The sequence below is a fragment of the Schistocerca piceifrons genome, chromosome X (genome assembly GCF_021461385.2).
Source record: "Schistocerca piceifrons isolate TAMUIC-IGC-003096 chromosome X, iqSchPice1.1, whole genome shotgun sequence".
NCBI lineage: Eukaryota > Metazoa > Arthropoda > Insecta > Orthoptera > Acrididae > Schistocerca > Schistocerca piceifrons.
Window position 1 is genome coordinate 523384427 of NC_060149.1, and position 20504 is coordinate 523404930.

The window sequence follows — 20504 nt, forward strand, 5'->3', positions numbered from 1 at the left end:
TATATCACTAGTATCTCCAATACACAATGCTGGACTCACATTCGGGAGGACGACGGTTCAATCCTGCGTCCACCCATCCTGATTTAGGTTTTCCGTGATTTCCCTAGATCACTTCAGGCAAGTGCCGGGATGGTTCCTTTGAAAGGGCATGGCCGACCTCCTTCCCCATCCTTCCCTAATCCGATGAGACCGATGACCTCGCTGTTTGGTCTCTTCCCCCAAACAACCCAACCCAACCCAACACAATGCTGATTTGTGAGAGGATAATTATTTTTACATTACCTTTTGTAACAATGACTCCAGTAAACTGTCTTTCGCAAGTTTACATTATGTCCTCCTTCTGTGGCAGTGATATTGGGACTCAGTGTGACAAATAAAATAAAATAAATCAGCAGCAGTCATATCAAGATAAAGTTGTGAGAATGACCTTTAATTATTATGGATGTTTGGTTCTAGCATTAAATTGTCTATCAAAATACTAAAGTCCAATTAGACTTTCACAGCACTTTGTAGCACATGAAAGGTTTGCTAGAGATCATTGCAGAGGATATTATGTTAGGAAATGTAAAAGTTATATGGCATTCTTGGCTGAAATAACCCAGGGGGTGGTTTGAGCAGCCAGTCTGAAAAGGTGTTCTTCCTCTACATGCATTAACCCCTTTCCTTGTGGATATGTGAGAGTTGTATTGAATGGGTATTTGCAGTGTGTAGGTAAGTGTAATAGATGCATATATAGTGTAGCATTATGTTTATGTTAGAGGATGGTGGTGGTGCTGCTGGTGGTAGTGGTGGTATCAAGAGAAAGGAGAGGTTGAAATTTGATGCCGACACACAGCCTACTTCTCTTGAATAGAATCAAGAGGCTGCCAAGCTTAATGCACCCATCTGGCAATTGGCTCACCATTGGCAGTGGTACATACCATCACTTCACAAGACACTGCAAAGAGATTTGAAATTTAATTGGGACCACTCTCCCTGTTGCCGGCCAAATACTCATGGCAAAAATTTCATTTACCACTAGGATTCAAACTGGCTAACCTCTGAGTCAAGCATGACACCACTGCCATACATGAACAACCTCAGCTACAGAGGCAGTGTTTTTCCTTGCTGATGATTTCAATACTATATCTGATATTTATCAAGGTGATGTACTTAACTATAAAGTAACTTACAAAATGAACTATCAAGTGTTGGATCCACTATTTCAACTGTTGGGATTATTATATCCATTGTTAATATATGAGAAAGAATAATTACATACCAAGCAGCTATGTTTAGAGCTAATATAATTAGATCAACAGCATGATTACAAAATAATCCTTCTGCAGAACACAGTTATTCAGAACTTCCATTAAGTTCTGGTTTCTAATATGAGGTTTTTTTGCTGAACTGGGCAATAAAGCATCTCATTTAGCATACTCTTGGTTGAATACAAGGAGAAACTGGCAGATCTGCCTATTCAGTCTTTCTCTGTCATCTGTGAATGTAGATATAACAACATAATAACAAAACACTTTAAAGAGAGAGACAAATTCACAAGAAACATAAAGAAAGTACAATGCATTATTATTTGGTTGACTCAAATTATGTTAAAACAGGTATCAAAATCTGACCAGACACTGAAATGATAAAAGTTAATAATTCTTTTAGCAGCTTCTTCATGAAATTTTCAGTAGCTTCTTTATAACACTGTGAACAGTTTCTAGACATGAGAAAAGTCACTTCTTTCTGTGTGCAGTATCAATACCAAGACAGAAACTACTAAATTTCTTTGATGTTGATATTTTAATGGCCAGATCCATATTCTAGTGCCTCTCTTTTTCCTCCTTCAGATATGATAACAAGTTTCTGTGATCTTTAAGTAACCACGCAGGTTATATTATGAGCATCAAAATAGATCAGTATGATACTGGCAAATCCTTGGATGTAACACAAATAATGGAAGCAGAAGAGGTAATGACCCCCCCCCCCCCCCCCCCCCCACACACACACACACACACACACACACACACACACACAGAGAGAGAGAGAGAGAGAGAGAGAGAGAGAGAGAGAGAGAGAGAGAGAGAGAGAGAGAGAGAGAGAGAGAGAGAAACATTATGGAATGTTGTAGCCACACTGAGGTGTGGAGTGAGTGAGATCAACAGTCTTTAGTGGTGAAGAAGAGAGTGGTGGAAGCAAGGAGGACTGATGACTGGGAGAAAGAGGCAGCAGTGGCATGGGAGACGAATGTGGTATCAGGGAGACTGGAGTGAGGACAGTGCAAGTGCAGATTAATGTAGTGAAGTGGCAGATAGATGGATAGGAGACAGATGAAATTGGGGCTGGAAGAATTGAGGGATGTGTCGTTAGGACCAGTCCCATCTATGTATATAGTTCGCAGAAGTTGATTTTGAGGTGGAAAAGGGGGATGGGGCTCCAAATGTCACGGACTGTGAAGCAAGCATTGATGTTTCGAATGTTGTGCTCACTGCCATTATCTGCTGCTAAGTATCAATTTTACTCTTGGTCACAGTTTGGCAGTGATCATTCATTTGTGTGAACATCTGATTAGTGTTCATATGCACATTTGTCTGTCCACAAGTTACACCAGATTGGAATATGACATTATTGCTTTCACAGATGTACTTGCCTCTGATATGGTAAGATAAACCTGTGACAAGAGAAGTACGAGGATGGTTTGAAAAGTTCTCGGAATCACCACGAGAGGTCAGTGATAGTGCAACGAGTTGTTCATGTAATATTCATTGAACTGTTGCCTGTAAACACATGCCATGTCAGTGCTCTTGGAAGAGAGCTGTGGCGGTGATGTGGCTCTGTTGTTGTTCCCATGTAGTGATTTGCAAAGCTGGAAGAAATAGAGATTCGAGCAGTGATTAAGTACTCCGTAAAGAAAGGTATGAAAGCAAAGGATATTCATTCCGATTTCCAGAGTACACTGGAAGACTCTGCTCCTTCATATTCAACTGTTGCCAAGTGGACAAATGAATTTAAATTTGATCAGGAGAGCTTGGATGGTGATGCGTGCAGGGGTCAGCCAAGATGTGTCACTACTCCAGAAATCATTGCAAAAGTGCAAAAAATGGTCATGGAGGATTGCCGATTGAAAGTGTGTGAAATTTCTCATGCTTGCCAGATGTCATCCCAAAGGGTATATCACATTTTAACTGAAGAATTGGAAAAGGAAAAAAGTATCTGCAAGATGGGTGCCACAACTCTTGACGCTGGATCAAAAACGCATGAGAATGGACATATCGGAACAAATGGTTCAAATGGCTCTGAGCACTATGGGACTCAACATCTTAGGTCATAAGTCCCCTAGAACTTAGAACTACTTAAACCTAACTAACCTAAGGACATCACACACACCCATGCCCGAGGCAGGATTCGAACCTGCGACCGTAGCAGTCCCGCGGTTCCGGACTGCAGCGCCAGAACCGCTAGACCACCGCGGCCGGCCGTGATATCGGAACAATGTTTGGCCCATTTTGGGAGAAATGAACAAGATTTTTTCACTGGTTTGTGACCACAGATGAAACTTGGGTGCACTACTATACCCCAGGGACAAAACAACAGTCAAAGCAGTGGAAACATGCCGATTCTCTGCCACCAAAGAAAGCAAAGACAATTCCTTCGGCAGGAAAGGTCATAGCATCAGTGTTCTGGGATTTGAAAGGGATTCTGTTTGTAGATTATCTCTCCACTGGGCAAACAATTGTCAGAGAATACTATGCTAACCTCCTGGGCAAATTTCAAGAAAAGATACGCGAAAAAAAGGCCTGGTTTAGCAAGGAAGAAAGTCATCTTCCATCAAGACAATGTGCGCCTGCACACATGTGCCTTCACCATGGCAAAATTATATGAACTAAGGTATGAATTGTTGCCACACCTACCCTATTCACCTGATAAGGCTTCACTAGACTTCAATCTCTTCCCAAAACTGAAAATTTATTTTGGTGAACGAAGATTTACTTCAAATGAAGAATTGATAGCCGGAGTTGACAACTATTTTGCAGACCTGGAGGAAACTCAATTTTGAGATGATATCAAGGCACAGGCGCATTGTTGGACCAAGTGCATTAACCTACAAGGAAACTACAATGAAAATAAAAAAAGTTTCTGTGATGTAAGTACTTTTTTTCTATTCTGTTCCAAGAACTTTCCAAACTACCCTTGTATACGATGCACTAGGTGGCTGCGCTGGGGGTCTTCCACAGGGTCATGACTCATGTGCCACAATTCTGTCTCATACCGTTGCTATCCATCCAGCCCTGGTGTTGGGCTCTTTTCCCTCCACTGTTCAAATCACTGTCAAGCCATTTAGATTTTTCCATGATTTGCCTAAATCACATGAGGCAAATTCTGGAATGGTTCCCTTGAAAGGTCATGACTGATTTCCTTCCCCCTTCTCACTAAACTGAGCTTCTGTTCCATCCAAAATGACCTCATTATCAATGGGACATTAAGCTCTAGCATTATTTTTCCCTCCCCTCCCCCCCACCACCACCCCTCCCTTCACCAAAACTACTCCTTGCTCCTTATACTGCCTACACCTGAAACATCAAGTTACGTGGCACAGTGGTTAGCAGACAGGACTCTCATTCAGGAAGATGATTTTTCAGATCCAATCTGGTCTTCTGGATTTGGTTTTTCTGTTATTTCCTTAAATCGTTCCAGGCAAATGCAAAACATATTTCCTTTTATAATCTGAATTTGTGATTCATCTCTAACAACCCCACTTTTGACGGGACATTAAACTGAATCTTCCTTCCTTCCTCCCTCCATCTGACACAACCCTTCACACCAGTCAGTCTGCAGCTCCAGGACAGTGGTGGTAGTTGTTAAGAGACTCAACTAGAACATAAACAAATTTAATTGTTACTAAACTTTCAGCATGTTCTTTTTTTTTTCATACAGGTGAGTGGACCTAAAAAAAAATCACACACTGTGTGTGTGTGTGTGTGTGATTTTTTTTTTAGTCACTCACCTGTATGAAAAAAAAAGAACATGGCTGAAAGTTTAGTAACAATTTAAATTTTGTTTATGTTCTAGTTGATCTCTTAACAACTCTCCTTCATGCTGAGTGATTTATGTTTACTTTTTCCACTATTTAAAATAGAACAATGGAATGTTATATAATTGGTATATTCTGAATATGTCTTTAAAGTCTTTCCTGTTTCTAATTGTTTCTTTTGCTAAATAGGTGCTGGCTCGTGGTGTTGGTCTTTCAACACACTCGGACAGTGAACTGATCACACAAGCTCTTTGTCTGAATCCACCTGATGGTGAAACAAATGGCCCTGACTGGCCAGCAAGGATAAAACACCTAATGCAACTTGCTCCACTCTCATACTCATTGGTGATCATGCAGGATGATCATATATATGGAGTAAGAGATCCTTATGGCAACAGACCACTTTGCATTGGGAAAATAGTACCCATAAAACTTAAAGATAGTAAGTTATTGTTATACATTTACTGCATTATACTTAGCAAATTGGTTGCTCATTGAGTTTAATCCACATTACCTGTAAGAACTGATACACATTGATTCCTTGATTTATGACAGACAAATAATTTTTGAGTTGCATACAATGTGGCATAAAGTAATTTAAAACTATTTTTGTAAAGAATTTTGTGTGTTATCATTTTTATATAGTTTCTAAAGAACATTATTTGTACATTTTCATGAAATTTTAATGAGTTGGTAACAACATGAATGCTATTGTCTGTAATAAGATAGTGCTAAGGATTATGTGTAAAACCAATTTATTGAGAGAATCATTATGGCATGGCCTTAGTAAGTGATGGAACTTAACATCAGAAAGTGAAAAACAGTGGTATTTAAGTATATCTCGCTGTTGCAGGTGAGCCATCAGAAGAGGAGGAAGAAGGTGAAGGTTGGGTTATTTCTTCAGAATCTTGTGGCTTTCTTTCAATTGGAGCTCGTTATGTACGTGAAGTGTATCCTGGTGAAATTGTGGAATTAACTAAACATGGTATCAAGACAATTAGCATTGTTTCCAGACCAAATGCAAAGCCTCAAGCTTTCTGTATCTTTGAATACGTATACTTTGCTCGCTCTGATAGTATTTTTGAAGGTACGTCAACAGAGTGGAGTCTTTGCAAGCTGGATAACTGTGTATTGAAATGAAATAACAACTCACATTTTTCCAGGCCAAATGGTGTACTCTGTTCGAATGGAGTGTGGCAGAGTTCTGGCAAGGGAAGCTTATGTTGATGCTGATATTGTGAGCTCAGTCCCTGAATCTGGGACAGCAGCAGCACATGGATATTCCCAGGAGGTACTTTTATTTTGTTTATTTATCATGAAAAAATTGTGAATTTTGCAGTTCTTAAGGAAAGGACTTAAGTGATATATTATCTCATAATGGTATGAAAGAGTTAAGTAGTGGTTTATTTTGAACTCAAAATAGATTCTACATGGGAACAGTCAGTATTCAAAAATGTCCAAGGGAACACAGTGTGTCTCTTCCCTTTACATTTTACAGCTTATAATAGCCACCAAAGGTAAAAAGAGCTTTCAGACTATAGAAACAAGGTGTCAAAAGGCTGTAAGCCACAAGTGAGCAGACGACAGCAAAGTCTATCAATAAATCAAAACAAAATAGATTCCCCAAAAATCATATACAGGGTGAGTCAGGAGGAAAGGTACGTGTTTTGAGGAGTGATAGCATTACTGAGTCTGAACAAAAAACTTGATGTGGATTCCAAATGGTTTCTGAGATAGAACACTTTTAATGTACATTTCCATTTATTTTCTGTATTATTCATTGTCATTGTTTACAACGTACCACAATAATATAGAGGAAGTTGAGACAAACATTTTGATACAGGGCACTTGTGGTCTATCAAGTTGGAAAACTACCTCTAACTGGCCTACAAAAAGGACCTAAACTACAGCACACGCACGTCGCACGTGGTTTTCAGTATTCTCGCGATCTTTCTGTGCAAACTGTTGGTCCTAGACAAAAAATAAATAGGGCCTTCTTTTGTAGCAAATGTAATTAAGTTTAATTGTGTACTGAGACACATTTTCGTTGGAGTGTGCGGTTTTCGAGTTATTAAAGAAAAACATACAAAAGTGATATTAAATGTGATCTATGTCAGAAACCATTCGCAATAGGGCATATGTCCACATGAAGTTTTTTGTTCAGAATCACTAATACTATTGCATCTCAAAACATGTACCTCTCCTGCTGACTCACCCTGTATAAGTGCAAATGTATTGGATTTAGAGAAATGACTGTGAGGATATTTGAAAAAATTTAGAAGGCAAGGTAACCAGAAACTGAATAAATAATAGCTAGATTACTCATCCATTGCAGAAATAAGAAAGCAGGGGCATGTCATAATGCAGAAGTATGCAGCGTACCCAGGTTAGCAAAAACAGGGAGACTGTCATGGGCTATGGATGTCAGAAGTTACTGAAGTTTGTATTGGTTGTAAGGTCCATAATTCAATGAGAAAAATTATGCCATTCAATTAAGTCCCAGAATATGTGTGTTTAGGAGTGATGGTGTTATAAATGCCATGTAAGAACCTTCACTTTTAGTATGTACTTTCTCAGACAAAATTCAATTTCAAAATGTAGGGGGTAGGTGGTGGTCTCTGCTTAAAAAAGTTCATATTTTTCTGTGTAACACAACATGAGACCACCAAAGTATCCACTCCTGTTAGGAAAACATTAAAAGTAAATATTGGGAGAAACAGTTTGCAGCAGCTTTGACTGCATTTTGCCATTAGATTTAAGATTACTTGAAGTCTCTGGATAACTCAATAAAAGTTTGTTAGTAAAGCTACCAGAGACTGAGACAGGAATATTTTAAAATCATAAACTTCAAAGTCACATAGATATAGGTATCACTATAAATTACAACCACTAAGTAACCAGAACAGAATGTTACACAAAAAGCAATTTGCAATGCTGCTGTGAAATACTGTCTAATAATTTGCCATGTTTTATTTTGCAAATAATTAAATATATTTGTGTGCACAAATTTGTGTGTTGTTAGAGACAGAGTTGTCATTTTTATCTGAGTATACTAGAGAGTTATTCAGTCAGTCATAATTGTTCTTTTATAGTACTGGGAGGAATCCAAATAAAGGAAGGAGTAAAGTTAACCTCTCACCATATAACAGGTGTTGACAGGCACATAAACAAATTGAAAAATTTACTGAACTTCCAGACAATGTCCTTCTTCATAGATAATTAGTAATTAATTCCTTTTTCTTTGAACTTAAAAATATTTTTTTTTTTTTTTCATATTGTTCCACATTTTGTTTCTGTCACACTAATGTCCTTTCCCTGTCTGTGCCCATCCAGCCCTCTGATTCCTTCACTTTTCTTTGTTTTCTGTGTTGTTTGTGTACATGTTCTACTCATTCTGTATGGGCCAGTCAATGAAAACAAGACAGATGGAAAAAAGTGGGTAAATTGTTTATTATTTCAAAATCAATTGCCGTAACTGTTAATACAGTTACTCACTGAGATACAAGATGCCCAGTGCCTTCATGGAAAAATTTTTGCAGTTGCCCATGAAACCATGATTGTGCACTGGTGTGCACCTCTTTGTCCGAAGCAAATCGATGGCACAAATGCCTTTCATCAAGACTCCAAAATACGTTGTTTTGATACACTGCAGAAGTTTCACTGGAGAGCCCTTACATGTCCTTCATATGGTCCTGAACCCTCTCCATGTGATTTCCATATTTTTGGAGCCCTGAAGAAAGGCGTTCATGGCTGTCGATTTGCTTCAGACAAAGAGGTGCACACCAGGATACAATCATGGTTCCATAGACAACCACAAACATTTTTACATGAAGCCATTCACCATTTTGTGTCACAGTGGGACAAATGTATTAACAGTTATGGCAATTAATTTTGAAATAATAATCAGTTTACTTACTTTTCTTCCCACCTGTCTCATTTTCATCTGTCTGTCCCTTATACTATTACTAACAGAATTTAAGGCTTTGTTCATTTTATCTATGTTGAACTATTGCACCCTTTAATTCAGTAATTATAATTTATCTGTATTTAATACAAGGTTTCTAATATTTTGTTTCACATGTGGCAGTATCATTATTTTCACAGAGTTCTTGAAAACTGTTCTTATGGTTTTGGTGGCATCTGAATTTTCTTCTCTCCCCCCCCCCCCCCTCCCCCTCAACAGTTTTGGTTTCTGTATCTTTTAACTTTAAACGTGAATAATGTAAAACTGTGTTCTTGTAACTTCTTAAACTTTTAATTCATAGCTTCTATATTTGATGTAAACTATGTTTACTCAGTTGTAATCTGTCAGACTGACAGACAAATACTGCACAACCTTATTTCTTGCCTGAGCTTGTTTCTTCCCATTCTTAGTAATTTTTTTGTGTTGCATATTACAAATGTTTCAGTAAATTTCCAGTATAAGGTTACATTTACCTGAAACCTTTACATTATGTTTTCATCCATTTAGCCTCCATTGTTGCATTGATTAAATTGAATCATTGATAATAACAGAAAAAACACAGTTTATTAGGTTGTACTTGGTTTTTTCGTTAAATCTTTATTTGTATTACAGTCTGAAATTCCTTTCGCTGAAGTTCTGTGTAAAAACCGGTATGTTGGAAGAACCTTTATCCAGCCGAGTACTCGACTTCGACAGCTTGGTGTAGCAAAGAAATTTGGAGCTTTATCTGAGAATGTGAGAGGAAAGAAAATAGTTTTGATTGATGATTCCATTGTAAGAGGGAATACTATCGGACCAATTATAAAATTACTGAGAGATGCTGGTGCCAGTGAGGTAAAGTTTATGCATTTATAATCATAGTATCTGCTCTGAAAATAGACAAGCCTATATTAAAATAACTTGATTGTTCATTGGCTGACTGTTCCGTAGGTTCTTGGTAGAATATTTTATACGTCATGAATGAAAAACACAAAGCTCTGGTGTGACATTCTACAATATTTTATTATTTTATAAACTGACTTTTGGCTGTTACACTGTAATCAGGAACTATGATAAATACAGAATGTGTAGCTGTGAAATTTTGTGGAATCAAAGATTTTAAACTAGTGCCTAACAGAATATCTCAGTTAGTTGCCAAATATGACATTTCTTAATATTTGGTTTCAGACTAAAAAGTAGAGGAATTATTTCAGTGAAAATGATATGTAAAATTATTGAACTTTGACAGAATATGTAACACATTAAATAATTGGGCTACGTAACAAATTACAACAACTGTTCTAAGCAGAAAATATACTGAACAGTGAACTTTGGTGAGATATTCCAAGGGAGTGGCTGAATAAAATAATCTTTTCTTTAACAGGTCCAGTATTACTAGTTATACAAATGAGATTCAGCAGGCAAGTGAAACAGCTGTGATGATACAAAGCAAAAATTTTTTACCCGGGCAAATGAAACTATAGTAAAAAGTATAAAGGGGGAAGAATGGGGCATGTGAGTAGGAGGGGTAATTTACAACATTGTCTGGATGGGCTTATGAGTAGTATCTGCAGTTAGAAGAGGCCAGTGTGGGAACCATGTTTGATCATTAAGTACGAAGCTTGGTGAAATTGACATATGATTATTAATTTCCATTATTTCAAAGTAGTTTGTTTTCTTCCCTTTATGGATGTAATGAAGTACTTCATGTTGCACCTAGTAACTGTGGCCTTCTTTAAGCAGGTGGTCTGCACAAAAGTAGGGTCTCCTTTTCTGAGTTTCCAACTTCTTTGGTGTCCTTTCAAGAGGGTGCATATTGCCCTGCCAGACTGACCTATATAGAATTTGATCATCCTACTGTTGTATATCTTGCCATTGAAACTAAAGTAATTTTCTGTTAGGCAAGTGTGTCTACCTAATTTTATGTCATCTGTGACAGCTGGGTTAACTCCTGACTTACCTGGTAAGTCTGTGAGAATGTTTAGGCACTCATGTACTGGTATATTAGTGAATAAATTACTGCCATCAAAAGAAACTAGGTTGACTCTTAAGTGGGAATTTGGATATCTTTTAACTTGTTCACCAAGTCAACTGAACTGTACCATAATAGGTTTAAACTTGGTTTTGATTTTGGTCAGGACATGAAAACACTGGCTGATTTTGATCAGGACATGAAAACACTGGCTAATTTCCAACTGAGAATGAAGACCCTGAAAGATGGAACCTTAAATCCAGAAACTTCGAAGCTCATTTTATGTACACTGCTGAACTGGTCACTTTTTGCCCAGTGGTAAAAACATCACATCAGCTTTGTAAAAGATTGTAATTGTGGCAAATTCTGTATTGGTTAGTCTGATAGGGGAATATGAACTTGTTTGAAGGAACACTGTAGAACTTGGGAACTCAGGAAAGCTACATTTGCAGAACATCTGCTTAAGGAGAGCCATAAGGTGCAACATGAAGTAATATGTCATACATAAAGGGAGGAAGATTAACTCCCTTTGAAATAATGGAAATTAACAAACATGCCAGTTTCCTTAAGCTTAATACTTAACGATCGAACACAGTTCCCTCAGTTACTACTTCTAAATGCAGGTACTACTCATAATCCCATCCAGACAATGTTGTAAATTACCTCTCCTACTCACGTACCCCATTTTCTTCTTTTATACCATTTACTATGGTTTCATTTTCCATGTTCAAAATTTTTACTTTGTATGATCACTGCTGTTTCACTTACCTACTTAATCTCATTTTCATATTTTACCTACTAGTAATACTGGATCTGTTAAGGACAAGATTATTTTGTTCAGCCACTCCCAAAGTTCATTGTTCAGTTTATATTCCGGTCAGAAAAACTGTTTTAATTTGTGATATAGCACATTGTTTAATGTGTCACATATTTTGTGTAAGTTCAATAATTTTACATAACATTTTCACGGAAGTCTCCTCCTTTGTAGCCTGAAACCAAATGGTGTAAAATAATAAATATTGTAGACTATTACACAAGTGTCACGTATGTTTCATTCATAACTTGATTTTATTTTAATGAGCTCTAGTAGTAAAATGCCATATATTAATACATTACAAGTAATATCTTCGTTTGTAATATAATAAATTATTATGTTTGTAATATTTTGCGTGGGGAACCTACAATATTTTTCAACTCAATGCAAAATGAACAAAACTGCTTACAGTACTAAGGAACTATTGGTCACAGCATGTTAGTGTGTGACTCATTTTTGACCTAGATCTCTTTGAATGTTGTGAAATGTTTTACCCAAGAAAATTAGTACAGGTCTTAATTTGTTTTTAGTAACTGACAGAAATCTGTTCTGGAGCAATTAAACTTCTATGCTCTCTTTTATGTATGAAAACATAAGCTTAGAGTTTCAGATCCAGTTTGAATATATTCATGTAAGTGTTTGAACAAAAGAAGTCTCAAAGCTGTTGTCAGTATGCATAATTGGCTCTTAGATTGCATTGCTGAATGTGCTTTGAAGTTGTTACATAATAGCTAGTAAGATCAGTCCTTAATTTCAAAGGATGGTGGCAATAAAATTCAAGTTTGCCAAATTTAGTTTGTGTATTATCTTATAGATACTTGTAAAACATTTAGTTTCAGGAAGGAGAGTAAAATTTAGTTTGTCATTAATTTTTAATTGCTCATTCAAATGACTCAATCTGCATTTTATAGATATAGGTGCATATGATGACTTTGAAGAAACTGTATCTTATTACCCTGCTGTTCATCATGTAATTCAATTAAAATCTGTGCATTTCTAGGTCCATATAAGAGTGGCTTCACCTCCTGTGAAATATCCTTGTTACATGGGCATCAATATACCAACAAGTGAGGAGTTAATTGCAAACAAATTAGACTCCTTGAAGCTTGCAAAACATGTTGGTAAGTGAATTTCATGGAAGCAACTGTGATAAATTTTTTATATGTTTTTAGACCATTGTTCTTGACAATGAATGATGGTAATTCAGAATAACTGCAACTGGCTGCTTATATTTGATGATTTTTAAATATAATCCTTTACAGTTAAGTATGTACACACTGGTTTAGGGAGTTAGTTGTTAAAGTTTGACTATAAGTACAAAGATAGGTCAGTGATTGGTCCTTTGATGTCATTTTTATTTATTTATTTTCCATTGAATGTGATTTTCACAACTCAGAATGGTGAAAATGCTGAGTTTCACAACGATAAACTTTCCATATAAACCTATAGGTCTGTTTATACCTATCTAGATAAACGTAAAGAAATATTACCTACAATAAGACCATGCATTCTGCTGTTAAAGCCAGCCTTTGGGATGGTGATTGCTTTGTGTCTACACACTGAGTATTTAACTTTATCATCATTCTCCAGTTTCCCCCTCTTGCTCTACATTCGTTCACCTACACCGATGATATGAGTAGTAGTTTACATATTTTTGGACTTGTTTCATGATGTTTTTAAAGATGAACATAGTGGGGAACTAAGCAGCTCTCAGTCCAAAACTAAAGGAGTCTTAACATGTCAAGGACCAAGCCAAAGGGCATGGAATCATCATATAAGGTGTTCTGCCTATTGGCAGGTTCCCAACTCCGTTGCTGTCTCTTTTTGACCCTATTTGAGACCAGCTGCTTCATAATCTGGTATCTTCCTCATTGCTCTTCATCCCTCATTTTTATTCTTCTCTTCCCTATTTGACTCTGTACCTTCAATAGTTGCTGTCAGAATTTCTTTTCCTTTCAATATATGTCCCAGTCACACTATCATTTTCTTAACCAGGTTTAGGAGAGTTATTTGTTTCTTTACCCTTTCTGGTTCTTCATTGTTCTTATCCACAAATTTTATTTTCTCCATTCTCTTCCAAACGCATGTCTGAAATGCTTCAGTTTCATCTCTTTTCCTCTCCTCCAATGTACTGCTTTCATAGCCATACACAAAAACTCCACATGAAGAATCCAATCACCATTTTTCTTAATTCCAACACCAATTTACTACATAACAAGTGTTTCGTTTTCTGGAAAGCTTGCTTTGCTGTAGCAGTTCTTGATCTTAATCATTTTCCGTTCATCTCAGTATCAGTTAGCTTGCTCTGTAAATATCTGAACTGTGCAACATGTTCTTTTTGACCTTTCATTGTTTTCGCTTTCATATCTTCTTTGTCATATACTCTCATTATCTTAGTCAATTTTCATGCATACACTTGCATTTCTCCAAGTCTGTATAATGTTCTTTGAAAAGAGATTACTTCCTATGTACTACCATGTTTCAGCAGATGTGATGCAGTATATCTTCTGGCCTCTTTAGCTTACTCCTTCCTTCTCTACCTCTAGCATCTTCATCATCAAGTCTTTGATATATATGGTAAACAGAGTTTGGTGACAGACAAATCTATATTTGATAAACCTCTCTTCAGATATTTGATAAATCTCTCTTCAGATTTCAAGCCAGTAACATGCTTTCTGCCTTGGTTCTCACTCCTTCATTAGCCCTTTCAGTTCACGTTCCTTCAATTTTAGAATTTCCTTCATCTTGTCCCATTTCATTCTGTCAAGGGCCTTTTCTATGTCTGTGATGCACAAACTCATTCCTTTTCTTCTTTCTGTATGTATTTCACCAGTCATTGTATTTAGTCCAGTAGTGTCTCTAGTACCTCTCCCTTTTCTAAAACCAAATTTCTTTTCTTCTACTTTCTCTTCCATTACACGTATCTATCTTTGATTCAGTACCTTCAATACAATTTTGGCAGCATGAAACATTATACTTACTGTGCTATATTCTGTGCCTTTCTTGGTGCTTGATTATTTTGGGGATTGAAACAATCAGTCTTGACAAAGTATTCTGGCCATGTGCCACTTTCTTATACAACATTACACAAAGCTGTCATTTCAGCTCTGCCCTTTTTGTCCAAACACTGATATAATTCTATAGGAAGACCATCCAATCCAACAGTGGTACCACTCTTTCATTTCCTTTATCACCTTTTCTACTTCAGAAAGCTGTAAGGCATGTAAATCTGGGAAGCTGCTCATGATTTAAAAGGCATCGTTTTCCACTTCCCAGATGTAAGATGAAAATGGCAACGTTAATTTTTTTGGGAGGTGGTCAAATACATTATGTAAGGAAAAAATATTGTTTGTATGTCGTGTCACAACTCCAACAGTCTAAGATATAGTTAAACTAGCATGGAAAACTGAAACTTCATACTGATGCAGGCCTATATAACTTTCCCAGGCAGCTTGTTATACTTTTCTTTTTTGCGAAAAAGGTGTACATAAAGAGCTCCCAAATCAATTCATTCTATTGTTGTAGAGTAACACAACTTGGACAGAAATGCTGCATTTCTAACACACACTCTTATTTGCAGTTCTGTGATCATGGAACACACCCTCTACTTGTCTAATCCTCTTCTTACCGTTGCATATATTTCTTGCTGTAATTACCTTCTGCTGAGAACCTCTTGTCATGCAAGCAGCTAGTTATATTTTTATTCCTCTATTGGTGACATACTTTCTTATTGCTGTGTTGACAGGATTCCTCTTAGTTTCCTTAGTTTTAGACTTCCTAATGATGCCCCAGGGATGGGAACTTCCTCACCAACTGTTGCCTCCTAGGCAAGCAGTATGACGACTAACTTTTAATAATTTACTCACTGGGCATTGACACTGTTGCATCATTGAAAGAAATGTTTAATTGCTGTTTTTCACTGTACTGAATTTCAAAAATGTTACTTAACTTCAGTTAAAAAGAAACATATGGAGGCTGTGCTTTGCTGAGGTGCCCAGATATATTAGTGGGCCGGGTGCTGTCAGCCAAAGCCAGAAATTTATATTTAGTTCCTAAGAAATGACATATTTGGACATTTACCCTGTAGTCTACATAATTTACAAATATCAAAATAATAAAAACATAATATAATAATATAAATTTGATTTCAATTAATGATAGCAGAAAAATGCTGGTAATGATACACACAATTGTAGAATTAAAATTGATGAAAACCTATACATATAGTTGTCAAATTGAAGGTAGAGAGAGGAGTGATATAAGGAATGAAGAAAGGAATGAAAAAAAGATGATGTAGCTGTATGGAGTTTTATGTTTCACTCTTATACACAGGAAAAAAGGTGTGTTGTATAAAGGGAAGAACATTAGACTACAGTAATTCAGGAAGTGAGTAAAAAGAGGAACGAAATGAGAGATGATGCCCTAAAATTTGCATTTAAAACTGTACAAGTTGCATGACCTGTAGTGTGAATGGATCCATATTTAACATAAAGCATTCCTGTCCTCTAAGATTGCTGTACAGTACTAGATTCAAATGAAAATAGTGCATTCTTGTCCTCCTAAGGTGTCTTAGCCAGCTTCATCCAGCAGGAGGTGTTTATATTTACATTTTTATGAGGCATCTAAATAACAATGTCTCATCATTCTTGACATTGGCTGATGTGAGATCTACTAAATGTGACACCCCTGTAAATATTACATAAAACTTGCAGAACTTTGAATATTTTATTGGATTCCCTGCTCTTGATCCAGCTCAGGCAGTTCAGAGTTTGAACTCCATTATGGCCAACATTTAAAATAACAAGTGGCATGTTAGGTATGATTGTATTTTGAGATTGACTGTCTTATTTAGATTAGATCAAAAGCAGTAGGCAGTTTATGTAGGTATAATATGCAACCCCTCTCCCCATGAACCATGAACCATGGACCTTGCCGTTGGTGGGGAGGCTTGCGTGCCTCAGCGATACAGATAGCCGTACTGTAGGTACAACCACAACAGAGGGGTATCTGTTGAGAGGCCAGACAAACGTGTGGTTCCTGAAGAGGGGCAGCAGCCTTTTCAGTAGTTGCAAGGGCAACAGTCTGGATGATTGACTGATCTGGCCTTGTAACAATAACCAAAACGGCCTTGCTGTGCTGGTACTGCGAACGGCTGAAAGCAAGGGGAAACTACGGCCGTAATTTTTCCCGAGGGCATGCAGCTTTACTGTATGATTAAATGATGATGGCGTCCTCTTGGATAAAATATTCCGGAGGTAAAATAGTCCCCCATTCGGATCTCCGGGCGGGGACTACTCAAGAGGATGTCGTTATCAGGAGAAAGAAAACTGGCGTTCTACGGATCGGAGCGTGGAATGTCAGATCCCTTAATCGGGCAGGTAGGTTAGAAAATTTGAAAAGGGAAATGGATAGGTTAAAGTTAGATATAGTGGGAATTAGTGAAGTTCGGTGGCAGGAGGAACAAGACTTCTGGTCAGGTGACTACAGGGTTATAAACACAAAGTCAAATAGGGGTAATGCAGGAGTAGGTTTAATAATGAATAGGAAAATAGGAATGCGGGTAAGCTACTACAAACAGCTTAGTGAACGCATTATTGTGGCCAAGATAGATACGAAGCCCACACCTACTACAGTAGTACAAGTTTATATGCCAACTAGCTCTGCAGATGACGAAGAAATTGAAGAAATGTATGAGGAAATAAAATAAATTATTCAGATAGTGAAGGGAGACGAAAATTTAATAGTCATGGGTGACTGGAATTCGAGTGTAGGAAAAGGGAGAGAAGGAAATGTAGTAGGTGAATATGGATTGGGGCTAAGAAATGAAAGAGGAAGCCGCCTGGTAGAATTTTGCACAGAGCACAACTTAATCATAGCTAACACTTGGTTTAAGAATCATGATAGAAGATTGTATACATGGAAGAACCCTGGAGATACTAAAAGGTATCAGATAGATTATATAATGGTAAGACAGAGATTTAGGAACCAGGTTTTAAATTGTAAGACATTTCCAGGGGCAGATGCGGACTCTCACCACAATCTATTGGTTATGACCTGTAGATTAAAACTGAAGAAACTGCAAAAAGGTGGGAATTTAAGGAGATGGGACCTGGATAAACTGAAAGAACCAGAGGTTGTACAGAGTTTCAGGGAGAGCATAAGGGAACAATTGACAGGAATGGGGGAAAGAAATACAGTAGAAGAAGAATGGGTAGCTTTGAGGGATGAAGTAGTGAAGGCAGCAGAGGATCAAGTAGGTAAAAAGACGAGGGCTAGTAGAAATCCTTGGGTAACAGAAGAAATATTGAATTTAATTGATGAAAGGAGAAAATATAAAAATGCAGTAAATGAAGCACTCAAAAAGGAATACAAACGTCTCAAAAATGAGATCGACAGGAAGTGCAAAATGGCTAAGCAGGGATGGCTAGAGGACAAATGTAAGGATGTAGAGGCTTATCTCAGTAGGGGTAAGATAGATACTGCCTACAGGAAAATTAGAGAGACCTTTGGAGATAAGAGAACCACTTGTATGAACATCAAGAGCTCTGATGGAAACCCAGTTCTAAGCAAAGAAGGGAAAGCAGAAAGGTGGAAGGAGTATATAGAGGGTCTATACAAGGGCGATGTACTTGAGGACAATATTATGGAAATGGAAGAGGATGTAGATGAAGATGAAATGGGAGATACGATACTGCGTGAAGAGTTTGACAGAGCACTGAAAGACCTGAGTCGAAACAAGGCCCCCGGAGTAGACAACATTCCACTGGAACTACTGACGGCCTTGGGAGAGCCAGTCCTGACAAAACTCTACCATCTGGTGAGCAAGATGTATGAAACAGGCGAAATACCCTCAGACTTCAAGAAGAATATAATAATTCCAATCCCAAAGAAAGCAGGTGTTGACAGATGTGAGAATTACCGAACAATCAGTTTAATAAGCCACAGCTGCAAAATACTAACACGAATTCTTTACAGACGAATGGAAAAACTAGTAGAAGCTGACCTCGGGGAGGATCAGTTTGGATTCCGTAGAAATACTGGAACACGTGAGGCAATACTGACCTTACGACTTATCTTAGAAGAAAGATTAAGGAAAGGCAAACCTACGTTTCTAGCATTTGTAGACTTAGAGAAAGCTTTTGACAATGTTGACTGGAATACTCTCTTTCAAATTCTGAAGGTGGCAGGGGTAAAATACAGGGAGCGAAAGGCTATTTACAATTTGTACAGAAAGCAGATGGCAGTTATAAGAGTCGAGGGACATGAAAGGGAAGCAGTGGTTGGGAAGGGAGTAAGACAGGGTTGGAGCCTCTCCCCGATGTTATTCAATCTGTATATTGAGCAAACAGTAAAGGAAACAAAAGAAAAATTCAGAGTAGGTATTAAAATCCATGGAGAAGAAATAAAAACTTTGAGGTTCACCGATGACATTGTAATTCTGTCAGAGACAGCAAAGGACTTGGAAGAGCAGTTGAACGGAATGGATGGTGTCTTGAAGGGAGGATATAAGATGAACATCAACAAAGGCGAAACGAGGATAATGGAATGTAGTCTAATTAAGTTGGGTGATGCTGAGGGAATTAGATTAGGAAATGAGACACTTAAAGTAGTAAAGGAGTTTTGCTATTTGGGGAGCAAAATAACTGATGATGGTCGAAGTTGAGAGGATATAAAATGTAGACTGGCAATGGCAAGGAAAGCGTTTCTGAAGAAGAGAAATTTGTTAACATCGAGTAAAGATTTAAGTGCGAGGAAGTCATTTCTGAAAGTATTTGTATGGAGTGTAGCCATGTATGGAAGTGAAACATGGACGGTAAATAGTTTGGACAAGAAGAGAATAGAAGCTTTCGAAATGTGGTGCTACAGAAGAATGCTGAAGATTAGATGGGTAGATCACATAACTAATGAGGAGGTACTGAATAGGATTGGGGAGAAGAGGAGTTTGTGGCACAACTTGACCAGAAGAAGGGATCGGTTGGTAGGACATGTTCTGAGGCATCAAGGGATCACCAATTTAGTATTGGAGGGCAGCGTGGAGGGTAAAAATCGTAGGGGGAGACCAAGAGATGAATACACTAAGCAGATTCAGAAGGATGTAGGTTGCAGTAGGTACTGGGAGATGAAGAAGCTTGCTCAGGATAGAATAGCATGGAGAGCTGCATCAAACCAGTCTCAGGACTGAAGACCACAACAACAACAACAATATGCAACCAGTCCCTTCGTCAGTTTCATAAGATCTATTGCACTATTAACTATGTTTTGAGCTGCTGCAGCCTTATGAGATGGATGTGTTATGTTCTTGTTTCTTGGACCAAGTGCAGCTAAGCACTAAGGTCATACTAATTGTGCATTTTGCCACCTTACACACGCACGCGCATATGCAGAGTGATAGGTACCGGACAAGACAGTGCAATCACCATGTCCCTTGTGTCCAGCTGCATTTCATCCAAGATATAATGGTGTTGTAACTCCAACTGACAACAAGCCTACAGTGGCTTGAAAACTAGTTAATGGTACAGTAAATCACATCAATTTCAAAAAGCAGCTGGTTGCACATCATACCTACGTAAATTGCTACTTCCTATTATTTTGAGATTTGTTCACTGATTGTGAATTCTTTTGTCATTAGCTGCATTGGGTATAGATATACTACCTATTTGTGATGCATCAAAATTTGTGCCAGACTGGGACTCAAACTTGAATTTCCTGCTTATCATGAGTGGTCACCTTAACCATTTCAGCTATCTGTGCATGCAGCCTG

At 37.7% G+C, this 20504-nt stretch overlaps 1 protein-coding gene across 2 annotated transcripts in view; it reads left to right on the plus strand.

The window, feature by feature from the left end:
- The window catches only part of LOC124723212 (amidophosphoribosyltransferase-like), a 263978-nt gene that overhangs the window by 235547 nt on the left and 7927 nt on the right, over positions 1-20504 (plus strand). For both annotated transcript variants that reach the window (XM_047248402.1, XM_047248401.1), the window contains 5 exons: positions 5204-5456; positions 5868-6101; positions 6178-6305; positions 9591-9812; positions 12744-12864. In XM_047248402.1, coding sequence (XP_047104358.1) covers positions 5204-5456; positions 5868-6101; positions 6178-6305; positions 9591-9812; positions 12744-12864 — 958 coding nt within the window. The remainder of the gene's footprint in view (positions 1-5203; positions 5457-5867; positions 6102-6177; positions 6306-9590; positions 9813-12743; positions 12865-20504) is intronic.